At 30.7% G+C, this 14,474-nt stretch overlaps 2 protein-coding genes across 2 annotated transcripts; one reads left to right on the top strand and one right to left on the bottom strand.

Annotated features, from left to right (window-relative positions):
* The first annotated feature begins 267 nt into the window (after positions 1-267).
* Positions 268-1,763, top strand: LOC109802109 (uncharacterized). The gene is made up of 6 exons (XM_020363322.3): positions 268-452; positions 576-668; positions 814-912; positions 1,029-1,070; positions 1,147-1,378; positions 1,452-1,763. The coding sequence occupies exons 1-6, from the start codon at positions 330-332 to the stop codon at positions 1,634-1,636; spliced, it is 774 nt and encodes a 257-aa protein (XP_020218911.1). The 5' UTR covers positions 268-329; the 3' UTR covers positions 1,637-1,763.
* Positions 1,764-1,886: 123 nt separating this feature from the next.
* On the bottom strand, positions 1,887-7,582 carry LOC109802106 (COP9 signalosome complex subunit 2). Its single transcript, XM_020363320.3, has 12 exons — positions 7,359-7,582; positions 6,345-6,437; positions 5,858-5,936; positions 5,268-5,508; positions 5,109-5,183; positions 4,856-4,990; positions 4,052-4,239; positions 3,690-3,758; positions 3,023-3,113; positions 2,776-2,910; positions 2,293-2,405; positions 1,887-2,186 (listed from the first exon to the last, which is right to left on the bottom strand). Exons 1-12 carry the CDS (start codon positions 7,366-7,368, stop codon positions 2,096-2,098), a joined length of 1,320 nt encoding a protein of 439 aa, XP_020218909.1. The 5' UTR covers positions 7,369-7,582; the 3' UTR covers positions 1,887-2,095.
* Positions 7,583-14,474: the final 6,892 nt, after the last annotated feature.

Here is a 14,474-nt window from a genome sequence, read left to right on the forward strand (position 1 = left end):
TTTGGAAAAGAAAATAGTCATTGACTATGATTAGAAGATATGTTTAATGCATGGAAAAAATAAAAATAAAAAGAAAAGAGGTGCTAAAAGTAAAAGTCAGATAAAAGTCATGCAGTCCCGAAAAGGCCTGGTATATGTAGCAACCCAGTACGCATTAGTGGGAGGCATGCACGTGCAATAGCAATACCAACTAGCAAAGTCAAATAAGAGGGTTGTTGGAATACATTAAATAAATAGAGGTAGGTGGGAATAGTCTCTACTTTCATTTAATTCCTACAAATAGATCAAATTTCTTAGCTTGTGAGTCACAGCTAGGAAGACAGAGAAAAATGGAAGGACAAATTTTAAAGAAGCCCAAAATTCTGTGCCTCCATGGATTCAGAACCAGTGGAAGTTTTCTTAAAAAGCAAATCAGCAAATGGGATCCTTCTCTATTCGCTCAATTTGATTTGGTAATAAATGTCAATTTATCTTATTTTTTAAATGTTCAAGTGTATGCATTAAGCACTTTTAACCTTGTTAGTAGAGATTTTAACTTGCTTTAGCAAAATATCTGAACTGTTTAATTGTGACAGGAATTCCCAAACGGTAAATATCCTGCTGGAGGGAAGTCTGACATAGAAGGCATCTTTCCTCCACCTTACTATGAGTGGTTTCAATTCGAAAAGGTAGAAATACTATATCCTCTTTCGTTTCAGATTTGGCTGATTATGTAGTAGTAGTAGTACTAATGAAATTATCAAACTTCACTACCCTTGCTTTTAGAGGAAATGCGATTGAAATTTACTGAACATATACACAAATCTTGCTCAGGACTTCACAGTGTACTTTAACCTAGAAGAATGCATCTCATATTTATGTGAATACATTACTACCAATGGTCCCTTTGATGGCTTCCTTGGCTTCTCACAGGTAAACATTCATAATTGCTCTAGAAGTCAACCACTTGTGAATTTTTCTAGTGTATATTCCTATCATATGTATAACTACTATTCGACTCAGCTTTTTCCCTTCATTATGTAAATCAGGGCGCAACTCTTTCAGCACTTTTGATAGGTTACCAGGCTCAGGCAAGTAATTAATATAACTTGACTTGTAATTTAAATTGAACTACAAAATTCTGACCGATGGACATGAAATTAACAGGGAAAGGTGCTTAAGGAGCATCCACCCATTAAGTTTTTCATATCAATCTCAGGAAGCAAATTCAGAGATCCTAGCATATGTGATGTTGCTTACAAAGACCCCATCAAAGCTAAATCTGTTCACTTCATTGGGGAGAAAGATTGGCTGAAACTGCCCTCTGAGGATCTTGCATCTGCATTTGACAAACCCCTTATAATAAGGCATCCCCAAGGTCACACTGTCCCTCGATTAGGTATGCTATTACTCTCTGCTTGTTGGTTATGCCTTTTAAACTAGAAGCTGAACTTTCCTTGTATCGCAAACAGATGAAGCGTCCACCAGTCAATTGAGAAATTGGATTACCGATGTTGGCGTCTCAGTTTGTGAGCAAGAAGAAAAGAAGTCAGAGAATGGGAGCAAGCTAGAAGTCAATGGTACCAATGAAGACAAAGGTGTAAAAGGGGTGGAATTAAACGAAGGTTCCGAGCCAATAGAGGTGGTCCAAACATGAAGATTAGAAATAGGAAAGCACCTAAATTTAATGTAAATTATGTATTATGTATGAGTGGTAATTCATATGGACCTGTTTTGCGTTGTCTTGATCTTTAATAAATTATGTGTAAGACTGGTGATTCTTATATGGACCTGTTTTGTGTGCCTCCTGATCTTTAATGACTAAAGAGGGGGGAGTCCTTAATGTACTGCGCAGTTATATTCAGCACTAAAAGAAAATAGGAGGAATCCCCTTGAATCATCAATCATGAATGTTTCAAACAATTATATTTTATAAAATAGAACACGAATCTTTCATCAATTATAAAATAGAACATGAATCACAAGTTGGGTCTCGCTTTGGTTCCACTATTGGTGCAAAATACATCACTAACTCTCCATAAAAGCTACGTTAATTCACATGACAAAACTGCAAGCTGGGACAACAAAACAGATAACTCCCGTCAGACACCACCGTTTAACCAACTCTGTTGCTGATTGTTTGATAGAGAGATTTGAGTTGTGTGTTCCATTTGTCTACGGCAGTATACTTTTTCATTCCTTTCGACCTGAAAATGTATTTATAAAAATAATATCAATAAAATTACCAGGTTTCATACAAACAATTATGAATAATCGAAATCCAGTAAAACAGGATTAAACATAAAAACTGACCTATCAGAGCGTTCCAAGAGCCGGTTGACTTGATCAATGTGTCCTTGAATTCTATTATCCAAAATAAGTGATACCAGTAGCTGCTCAACATCATGCTCAGGCACATTCAGTTCCTGAAAATCAATAGGTTTTATTACATAAAAACTATTAGACTAACTGTAACTTAAGTGCCGGGTAAAATCAACTCAACAAATAAACAACTACTACTTAATGGAAAAAGAAATAGCAACTTTTAGCTTGACCATTTGAACAGGGCAGGGGAGGAAAAAGAAAGGCAGGAAAGAGTCCACGGAATAATGTATGGCTCATTCTCTTCACAATAAACAGAGGCTTGCCCAGCTAACATTATTCCAGAGACTAGAGGGTATGGTTGCTGTCAAAGTGCATTTGACTTTATTTTCTTTTTATATTCCATTAATTTATACGATGGGGGCTAGGAGAGAGGAAAAGCTCGGAAATGAAGCATATTGCGAGTACAATTACCTTGGATATAAATGGGATCCTGATCCTTGTATATGGTTTGATGAGCTTCAGCAAGACTTGAGTTCTGATATTCTTTAGCAGATCCTCAATGTAATTTCTGATAAATGGATCATCCATGATGGTTTTTCTATTACTCTGGAAAGAAAATTACCCAATATCAAATTCCAACAAATATTGGATGAAAAGAGAAATACTTGAATTTAAAATTAGTGCAGACATATTCTCATGCTACACTTGATAAAAGTACCTTCAAGATTTTCTCAAATTCCAATATTTCATTCCGCTGATAGGCTGCTATCAAATTTGTCATTGCCAAAATTTCAGGATCATTCTTGTATCTGTAATACATAATGAGGGTCAAAACAGAAAGGAGGGAATAGGACCAAATAATGAGAGCATGAACAACGAGTAAGTACACTTAAAAAGTAAATTACACTCATCTCCCTAAGAGATAAATATACATTACACTTTAATTCTTTTTGACATAAGCAAATCTCTTTAACAGTAGTAAAATAATAATGAAAGTGTATTCCAATGATATTTCAATTTTTTCTACAACTTTCAGTGTCACAAATAACTAAATTTAAATATCTTATTGATTTTAATATTTTAGAAGATAAAATGAAGTTTTGAATACTTTTATTCGGTTTATTGTTAGCTTTGAAATTTCATCCAAAATCTTCATTTCATCTTTGAAGGTCACAGAACTGATAATAAATATTCGAAACTAGCTACTAATCTTGTTGAGAATCACCAGATAAGAAAAAGAAATCTCTAAAATACTCATTTATATTAAAATGGATTTAAACAATACACATATTGATCTTTAAAGGAGGGAAGGGGAATGTAATTTTAGCATCTCTTAAGGGAGGAAAATGTAGTTTATTCAGATAAATTAAAGACAGAGGACTTACGGCTTAGCCTCCTGCCCATCAAAAGGATTTACTTCAGACTCCATCAACATGTTGGCAAGAACAAGGTACCTGAAACATGATAGAAATCAATTTACAAGTTAAATACAAAAAAAAAAAAACAAAAAAAAAAAAAGTTGCTTGACTATTTTATTTTGCAATAGTCAATCTTAAATGCTGTTCTCAGGAAACGATGGTTTTCATAAGACGAGTATATCATATAAAAATTACTGCCAAAATTGATGATTCATAGTTAACAGCATTTTTTTTGTAATCAACAAACATGAAATGCAGAGATAGATGCAAATTGTTTAAAATTAATAACTAATTTATTAAAAAACTAAAACAACGCTTTTGTTGCTTACTTCAAGCATTGGATACGTCTTTGATTCCCAGCTTCATCATAATTCTTAAAAGCTTCAAAAAAATCTGTTGCTGCTTCAGCCCACTGGCGCTCTGCCATATGCATTTTACCCCCACATTCATGGATTATTCCCATTATCCGTGGATGGGGAATTGCTGACTTAATAGTGAGTGCCTTCTGGTAAAGTTGCTGCATTTGATACCAAGGAGACTTGATAAATACTGGTAAACAACTTTCCTTTAGCACAAGATTAATTTAGAGGGATGCATATCACACCACATTGTTTTATGGTATGTGATTTTCTGGGTTTTGAAAAAGTATAAAAAATAAAAATAAAAAAAAATAAAAACTAGTCGTTATATTTTATTGTGTTTGGATGAACTATAGATAAAAGCTAAAGCACTAAATGTTCATCCAACCTTTGATTCTGCTCAAGAACACTTCCATTGATTTCAACTCCCAATAACAAATGTCTTTGTAAAATATAGTTAGTGCATGCTTAGTTTTCAGTTGGAAAAGCTCCAAACCATGTCTTGGTCAAAAAGTTCACCTCATGTAACTTTTTCCCAAACCATGCTTTGGAGATTCTTGAAGGAAAAACAAACACTTTTAATTCTAATAGAATAGAATAAACTAACAAAAAGATGTTATTTGATAAATTGAGTTCATCCCACAAGCAACAAGAGAAGTCTGGTAAATAATTAAAAGCTAAATTGCAGGAAAAAGCCGTAATAAATTGGAAAGGCACATTATTACTCTTATGCAAGTTGGATAACAAAATTTATTTTCTAAAACAAATGCTGACCTTGAGTTTTTTGTTGTTCTTGGTCTCTGTGTACATTTGAATTTCTATTGCATAAACCTCCAAAAGTTGAGTTCCTTTCTTATGGTCATCCGTACCATCTTCCCTTTGACAAGATTTGTGAAGTTCCTTCAAGATCTGACAGGATTCAACAAAATCAATAAACTGCTCATTACAAATGGATACCAATAGGAAAACATTCAAACTAATTTGGACAACAAGCTACATCATTGCACAAAATAATAAAAAAAATTACCTTACTCATCCGTCCATATTCCCCAATATCAAAGAAGATCTTACAAAGCTTAAGATTTGTCTTAAACCACAATCTCTGTAAAACACGTGACATAAAAATAAACATAAGATTGCATAATAACAAATCCCATGAGCCAAAGATAAATCTAAATGTATTAACCTCATTCTTTGCTTCTTCAAGGGCTTTCAGAGTAGTCTGGTAGAATTCCTGCAGAAGGCCAAAGTTCTGGCTAGCTGAACCGGAGACATAGTCCATAATGCTGTTTATGCATTTTTCACTATAGTTACGAGTCACTGCCGACTTAATATAAGTCAACATCTCCCTGTAGGCTTCCATCATCTCTTTATACCTTCCAAGTCTATAATAGAGCTTAACAGTTTGCTTTAGAGCTTTAAAGCCCCTGGTAAAATGTCAGATAAATATGAAACATGATAAGTAATGGTTTATTATCACTGGAATGATTTCAAGACATAATATTACTATGCACTAAATGAATGAGTAAAAGAAACAAGGGAAGGAATACACGAGACAAACACATTAGCTGTATTTATTAAAGGTAATCTTGTTTGATCCAAGAAAAAGGAGAGAAAAACATTATTGATTCATTAAAAAAAAAAAAAACAGATCATGGAATTAATAATGACATAAATTAGGATATAGTGCACACAGAATTATATGACCATTCAAGTTCCCCAACTCCAACATCCATGTCTTATTTATTATGCAGCACACAGGAATAAAATTCTTACCATTCTGCCTTCTCTTGTTCCATGCGCACTACCTCAGCAAAACCAGAAAGTGCACCTTCTGGATCAGTTTCTACCAAACCTATATATAAACATAATAACAACATCCTCAGAAGTCAGTACCAAAAATGGATCAAACATCCTTGAACTATAAATTATGAAAACCCAAATCTTACAAATATGCAAAAGAAATTTATAAAAATTAGAAATTATTTGAACAACATATTGTTTAATTCATTTCCAAATGGAAGAATAGTAGCATGATTAAACCAATATCAACAAGATAATGAATCAAAGTTGACTTTTGGCAGAAAAATCCAGCAATAGAACACTGATTCAAACGAGGTAGTTTCAACACAATCTAATTTCTAGAACCTAACACCAAAATCCCAAAAGAAAACCAATTTGTTCCAATTCATAAATGCTAGGAATTATCTGTTACTTCTTGTAACGAACAAGAAGCAAAAGTAATAATAGTTGTTGGAAGTACCTTTTGAATTGTAATATTGATTCTCAATATCAACATCTTGCTCCTCTTGTTCCTCATCTGAGTACTCAAATCCATAGTCCTCCATATCAGCATCTACAGAATAACAGAAGCAAACACTCAGTGTCTCCTAAGTCAATTAGTAAAAACAAAACCAACAATTATGTGCACGTCAAAGAATCGTAACTAGCAAAGGTCTTAGCCAAGGAACACCTATCTAGCTTGCCTCATGGACAATCCTTCCTTTTTTAATTGGAATGTTTCAAATCATGATATTGGTGGTATAATATTTACCGATATCCCCTCACAAATATTAAGCAGGGGAAAAAACTAAAAGCAGGCATGTAGATTGAGTCCAAGCCATAAAGATTCAACAAGTTTTAAGTCAGCTGACAACTTTCTAAACACCAGCCTCTCTTTTATCCAAGCTTGTAACCATCCACCCAAAGATTAGCGACAGATCACAACACAATGAACACATAGGAAAAGCTAAACCAAGTGAGGTAACGCCTTTTAGTTGTTCTCACTTCTCACAGCAGGCACGTTGAGGAATTAAGTACATAAACAATAATCAGTTGCATTCTCTCCTAATACAATCCACAACAACACCGAAACATACACAACATCAGAAAATCCTGTTTCACTAAAAACTTGACAGTTTTTTCAGAAAATTGGAATTCTCATAAATTGCCCCAACATTGATTCTTATTGCCACAAGAACTGGACTCTATCAGCACAACGTTATCAACTACGGACTCACAAGACACATTCTAGGGTTACAGGGCTCGTGCTCAATTGCGCTACAACGAAACCCCCGAAGTTCCGATCAAGATTTTCCCGCAGCATAAATCACGGATATGATCGCATCAGAATTGAAATTTGAAGAGTATCGAAATCGAAAAAACGAATAAATGAAGGAAGCGATTAAGCAAACGAAAATTAAGCTAGACGATGCAGATTACTGCGCGAGGGCACGGAACATGAAGTGTTAGGGGAATGGAGAAAAAGGAGGCGCACCGGAAGCCATGTCGAGTGAAATCGATGAGTTTGAGGATCCGAGTTAGGGCTTTTATTGTCGGAAGCGGTGAGTTGGAAACTCGGAGTTGGTATGTGAGTTGAGAGTGAGAATCCGGTGAGTGAAGCGAAGGAGTTGAGCCTTTCAGCTTCTATTCATTTTCCCTTTCAAAGCCTTGTTATTTAACATTCCTTTCGGAACTCCGAAATGCTAAATTATTTACGCTCTGTTTGCATAATAATATTGAAACAGGTAACAAATAAATAAATAGGTGACCAAAGAAAATGGAATGAATTTAAATTCAAATTTGATGTTGAATTTCGACTAAGAATTTCTCATTTTAGAATTCTTAAAATTTAATTTTTTATTTCCATATGTCACTTTAAATTTTTAATTTAATTCAATTTAAATTTAATTATCTTTTTATTCATATAGTTTCGTGAATTTTTTTTAGTATGTATAATTAAAAATGTTTTATTTAGTCTCTTTTGTTAGAAAAGAATGGCTCAATTCAAGAGAGATGTGAATTGGATTCTATGACACTTAAAAAATTTTCAGAGTTCTTAGAATCTTTATTTCAATTCAAACTTTCTTAATATGAATTTTCAAAGAAGTTCCTTAAAAACTTGTTAATGAAAATTGAGTCATATATGCTTTCTTGATTAATCTTTAATAAACTTCAAAGTTAAGAACATTAATATACAATACTTTGATTCAGTTTAATGCAATGTTGTGCATACAAACATGTTAATCAAGAATGATGTTTTTAACACACAACCAAGATGTTACTCAAAGTAAAAGATAAGGGTAAGAGAAGATTGTACAAGTCTTTTATCCTGGTTCAGCCACTCCACATATGACCTACATTCAGTCCTCAATTATAACCTGATCAAGATTTGTTTCACTATCTTAATGAAGAAGTTTTACAAGCATACCACACATGCATACACTCCTACATTCAAGATAATCACTTTCTTGACCCCAAGAAAGCATCCCTTGTAGAAACCTACTACAAGAATTCCTTACCACTTGAGACACCTACTCAAGATTTACAATTATTCACAAAGAATTAAAGGAACAAATTCACCTGGAAACTGAACAAATCAGATAGTGAACTTAGAAGAAAATCTTAATCTTTCTCTTTTCAAGAATGTGATGATGATGATCTTTTCTCAAAGCATTTCGAAAACGTTTTACTTCTTGGTTTCACAAACACTCCAAGAAGGTCACAAAGACTTCACAAAATGTTTTTCTCTTTTTGATTCTCTGTTCTATCTTGTTCTGAAGTTTCAAAATGTAAGAACTATTTATAACATTTTCAGAACCAGATAATCGATTATTTTAAAGGATAATCGATTATTTTGTTCTTCATGATTTCTGGAAATCAACCAAGAACAGATTAATCGATTATTTTACAGGATAATCGATTATTCCAGAGAGTGATTCCTGGGATAATCGATTATTTCACAAATAATCGATTATTGTAGCAAGGCATCCTTTTTACCTGTTGTTGGAATAATCGATTATATTTAATGATAATCGATTATTTTGAGTAAGTTTTCAAAAACTTTGTTTTATGTCTCAAAATAACTTTTCAAGTTTCTAACTCATCATCATACTCACTCTTAGTTAGATTAGATAAAGATTAACCCATGTACAAAACACACACATGAAAAATAAGCTCAACAAAACAATACAACTTATGAGCTACTCCTATTACACAACATAATAGCCATATTTTCTTCTTGACTTTGTTTTTTACTTGTTGATGTCCTTGGTCAGTTTTGATTCACAGAATTCACACTTTGTTATCATCAAAACCTTCATTCTCCAGGTTTGAGTTGATTCACCACTCCATGAATCTCAACATCTTTATATATTATTATTTTTCTAGTTCTTGTGGTCTATTTTTATAAAATAAAAATAAAATTTATAAAATTACATGGACTAAAAGAAAAAATATATATTTAGACTAAAATAATATTTTTATTCATATACGTTTCTCCGTTTTCAATTTTGGTCCATCTAAGTTTTTTTTCTTTTCTTTTTTAAGTCCTTACAAGATTGTGTTTTTCAAATTTTAGTTCCTAATAGTACAAACTTACATGAAAGAAAAAAACGAAGAAAAAAATTATAATCTTTTAACATACTAAAATTGTGTCTTTCAATCTTAGACTCTTTAAGATTCTAATTTTTTACTTTAGTTCCGTGTAACTTATAATAATTAACTGAACACTATAATTGGCCTAATAATAAAGGAATTGCGTAAAGTCTTAAATTTACATTATATTATCGTCATTATAATTTTAACTAATAAAAAAAACTTGCATTAACTAAAAATGAAAAAAAAAATCTTCCAAAGACTAAAATTTGAAAAATGTAAACTTACATAGATGAAAATTGGAAAAGAGTAAACTTATACTCGGATTGAAAAAACGAAAAAAACTTATAAAGACCAAGATTGAAAAATGCAAATTTACAGAAGACAAAATTCATATTTAAAGCTTTTAAAATAAATTAATTACATTTTAATATAATTAAAATATAATGAAATATGTCTTATTTTAATGGTAGTTATACACAACCTAAGTGTTTATTTCATGTAAGAAAAATTTATAATAGATGAACAATTTTGAATATATAAATTTTATTATAATTAAATTTTTATTATAAAAAATCTTTAAAATATAAATTATATTTTGTATTTATAATAAATAATTTTATATTGTTATTATTTTAATTTTTGACAATTTCATTTACAAATAATATTTCTCAAATAAGTGTGATATAAATAGTATTTATTAATTTCTTTTATGATTTCATTGCTACCTCTCCTTGCTTAAGTTTCTTCAATGCTAAATAAATAGTATTTTTTAATTTCTTTTATGATTTCATTGTCACCTCTCCTTGGTCAAGTTTCTTCAATGTTAAACATGTACATATTATTTTGTTTTTGTTTTTTTTTTTTTGCTAGTTCAATCACTATCACTATGATTTACATTCAATTTCTTAATATGTTGATTCTTTTATCTACATAGTGGTAGTGATCGAACCACATTACTCTCACGGTTGCAACACCTATGCACATGTCATGACCACGTTAGAATTGTTAGAGTTTGCACGTTTGATGCCACTTGAGTGAAACTCCTCCCCTTCCCACACATTTCACAATTTATAAAACTCTTACACTTTATTTGGTGTAAGAGAATTGGATGGAAGGGATAGGAGGGGAAAAAGGGAGGATGGGGGAAAGTGTAGGAAATAAATAAGAGGTATTATTTTTGGGGTAAGAGAAAAGAGAAGAAAAAGGGAGATTAAATGGTTGGATCCACCTTTTTTTTTTTATCACCATCTCAAATGAGTGGATTTAAGGAGAAGTAACAAATAGTTACTATTTTGCCCTTGTGGTGTTGTGTCCTTGTAGTGATGCTAGCATGTAATTTTAAAGGGGGTATATTTGTAAATTTGTTTATAATATCATTTTAATTTTTAATCTAATTCAATATAAATCAATAAAATAAAATTATTTTTTCCTTCAATTTTCTTCTACTCCTTTCATACCTAACAATTTCAATCTTTACTTGATTTCTCCCTTATTTCTCTTTTTTTTCTTTCTTCACATGATTTCTCTCTTATATCAATTGTCGTAGGTAATAAATCGGACAAAAGTCCAAATTATCAAATCCACAATGATTTAAGTTATAATTAATTCTAGTATTATACAAATGGATTGAAGAAATTTAAAATTGTTTAACATGAAGTATAAACAATTATAGAATGATAAACGTAAAAAGCATGTAACAAAGCAATGAAGAATTTGAATTTAGATAATAATAAGAACTGTCAGATATTGATTTCACTAACTTTTCCCATGTAAATCCTCTTCAATTTTCATCTATTATTAAAAATTATACGATTAATTCAATAGTTCTCAAATAAATTCAAATCTTAATTCCTTAGGCGAGAAACCCTAAATTATTTAAAGAAAATTAAAATTTCTTGGTAATTTTTGTTAAACAACATGTTTTAAGGTTAGAGACCTAAAAATTGACTGATAATATTTACCCCTATTCTTATGAATAAGTGTTATCAGCATTTTACCTGGATCATAATTCTAAAAGGGTTTCTCAAACTTAGTTAAAATTATAAAATCATGCATTGGTCAAAGTTAGCATTAAATATAAAGTAAAAGTGATTAACTAAATAAAAAGAATGTGTTGAATGAAAATAGGGAGGATTACATAAGTACAACAATTACATCAATCTCCAACAATAGAGATTTAGTCACTCATGACCAAGGATTATACAATAAGAGATAGACTTTTGAATGAACTATGATTATAAGAATAATCTCACGAGAGTTCTCACTAATCTATCTAAAATTATGCTCGTAGAAAATATGATCCAAAAACCTTCTAAAAACTCTTGTTTATAATATTTTGTAATGGGTTTTTTGTCCATGCATGTTCACTCAGAGTACCCAAATAACTTGTTCTAAGCAAGCTTGTGCAAGAACGATGTTTTCACTCCTCCCTTTTCTTGATGGATGTTAAACTCTTGGTTTAGATCTTCAAGGTCTTCTTTGACCATTTATAGTTCTCCCTCCTTTTCAAATCATAAGAGCGTGTGCGTTAAAAGTGTTTGTGAGACAACCTTAACTTTACCAAACTTTAAATAGGTAAAAACTAAACCATAGCCATCACATAATCAAGCGTGTTCTCCATCTTGACCTGCTCAAAGCACTCTTGTGATGTTTTCGAGTCAATTTTGCTCGCTTAAAGCGAGAAGCTTCTCGCTTTAAGCTAGATAAATTCATTCCCAAAGAAAGCTTTCTGACTTAGCTTACTTAGAACAAGTTGTTGGACACTTTAAATGAATTTGTTTTGCTCAAAGTGCTTAGTTGGTTGACTTGGAGTGAGCTTAGATGAATCTTCGGTAACTTCATATTCTTTTCTCTTTGCATATGAAGACTTTAACAAAGAAAACTATTAAAAATACCTAAAATTAAATAATTTCATTATTTAACAAAGAAAACTATTAAAAATACCTAAAATTAAATAATTTCATTTTTTTTAAATAAAATCAACTCTAACATCGTATTTGTGGTAAAAAAAAAACAATTTTAAAGCATAATAAATATTTAATAATTATCTAAATTAGATAAAAATTATAAATATATTTACAAGTTATATACCCCTCTTTATGATACAAAATGGGGCTAAGCTAGGCTCATCCATAATCTTATTTTCTTTGTTGTAGTATATTTGTTTGGTGGGCTAGCTAGCAAACTTATGTTGTATTTTTGTGAAGCGTTGTAGATTTATTTTCTAAATTATTTTAGTTTGCTCTATATCCTAAAATTTTGCATACATTATACGTTTTATTCTTAAAACATGTCAAAATAATGATATCTATAAGAGCACAATAAAAATGTAGCGAAATAAAATATTTAAAAATAAGTATTTTAATGACAAGTTTAAATAAAAAATTATTATTAAGATAAAAAGATTTGATTGAATGCTACATTACTTGAAACACTATTCATTTCTTAAGGAGACAAATTGTGATCACTTATTAGTTGTATTAAGATCTTGTCTTCTTAAATAAAAATAAAATATGACACAAATAACAAGTTCTAACTAAAATAAATTTTTATAATCTACAATAATGCAAATTAATCTAAATCAAGTGATCACCAATAGAAAAATGTTTAATTATATGTGAATTCCCTTAATTTTAAGGTCTAAGTTATAATATATGTCATTTTTAAACTTCTTTCTGAATTATCTATCAGATCCGGAGATACGTAACAACAGATCATTCATGTTGAGTTAAAAAAATAAAAATAAGATATTAACCCTCGTTTTTTTTTTAAATTAACATTCTTCATGAAAATAAAATAATTACACATTAAATAAATAAAAATAAACTTCTGTTATAGTCATTTTAAATTGTTATAGCGTAAAATAAATATTTAAATCATTTATTTAATTAATTAGAAATAATTGTTTCTTATGATTGTAAGGTTTTAATATTTTTTTTATGCGTAATTTACTCCGAATTTATTTTTGTAGATCATGTTATTTTTTAAAAATAATCGATGTTTCTCTTTAAATAAAATATTTTTGGTAATTCTCTATTATTTTAATTTATTTTCACCATGACTTCAATACGACGTAGAGACGTCCTTTTCCTTTCCCTACCTCATAAAACATTTTATATGGTCATATCCTTAATAAATGAAAACAAAATAATACCCACATGAATTGTTCAGTAATTTGTCAAAATTTTAAAAAGGAAAAGGGTCTTTTATACAAATTTTGTTGAAGTCAATATAATTACGTACATGAATTTTTTTCACCAACAATACAATATGTTAGAGAATCAAAATCACATGAAACTAGCCTCGTAAATTTTATCAAATATGGTGTGTGCTTATTGAAAGAGAAAACTAAATGTTTTTACCATAAGTCCGCTGTCATCGTTAGGGTCACCGCATCCGAGATATTATCCGCTTTGACACTCGTTGAGCCGTCACAATTTTATCCTTTAAAAGGTGTCTCGGTGGGTTAAGGAGGGAGGGTGTTTATAAACTATCCTTAGTCTCGACTCCTAAGTGATGTAGGACTTTTAGGCATTACCGAAAGAAGCCATCCAGTCGATGCTAAGGGGCAAGAGTGGCCTAGGCCCTCCTTCTAGTGCCAAATTGTCCGCTTTAACACTAGTTGGGCCATCACGATTTTGTCCTTTAAAAGGTGTCTTGGTGGGTTAAGGAGTGAGGATGTTTATAAACTACCTTTAGCCTCGACTCATAAGCAATGTGGGACTTTTAGGCATACCGAAACACTAACATATCAAAATTAAATTATAAAAAAAATTAACGGTGATACACATAGCATAATATAATTAGAGTTTAATTCAAATAATATAAAATAGTTTTACATAATTATATGATCTAATAATCACAATCTATCATAAATAATAAATTTGTTAACTTTTAAAATAATTACTTTGAAAGTCATACAAATCGTGATTTTTGATTAATTAATTTTGTAAAACTTTTTATATTGTTCGTACATGATCATTGAACTCATATAGAGTTAAAATATTTTTTTAGT

This window comes from Cajanus cajan, chromosome 4 (assembly GCF_000230855.2).
Source record: "Cajanus cajan strain Asha chromosome 4, NIPB_CcT2T_4, whole genome shotgun sequence".
In the NCBI taxonomy this organism is placed as follows: Eukaryota; Viridiplantae; Streptophyta; class Magnoliopsida; order Fabales; family Fabaceae; genus Cajanus; species Cajanus cajan.

What these genes read in the sequence shown, in the direction of transcription:
- LOC109802106 (XM_020363320.3), bottom strand. An exon ending in TTGAAGAAGCAAAGAATGAG is followed by an intron (nt 5,184 to 5,267) that starts GTTAATACATTT and finishes CGTGTTTTACAG; the next exon opens with AGATTGTGGTTTAAGACAAA. An exon ending in GATGGGCAGGAGGCTAAGCC is followed by an intron (nt 3,114 to 3,689) that starts GTAAGTCCTCTG and finishes TATGTATTACAG; the next exon opens with ATACAAGAATGATCCTGAAA.
- LOC109802109 (XM_020363322.3), top strand. Translation starts at nt 330, where the DNA reads ATGGAAGGACAAATTTTAAAGAAGCCCAAAATTCTGTGCCTCCATGGA. An exon ending in TGATAGGTTACCAGGCTCAG is followed by an intron (nt 1,071 to 1,146) that starts GCAAGTAATTAA and finishes TGAAATTAACAG; the next exon opens with GGAAAGGTGCTTAAGGAGCA. An exon ending in TCACACTGTCCCTCGATTAG is followed by an intron (nt 1,379 to 1,451) that starts GTATGCTATTAC and finishes TATCGCAAACAG; the next exon opens with ATGAAGCGTCCACCAGTCAA.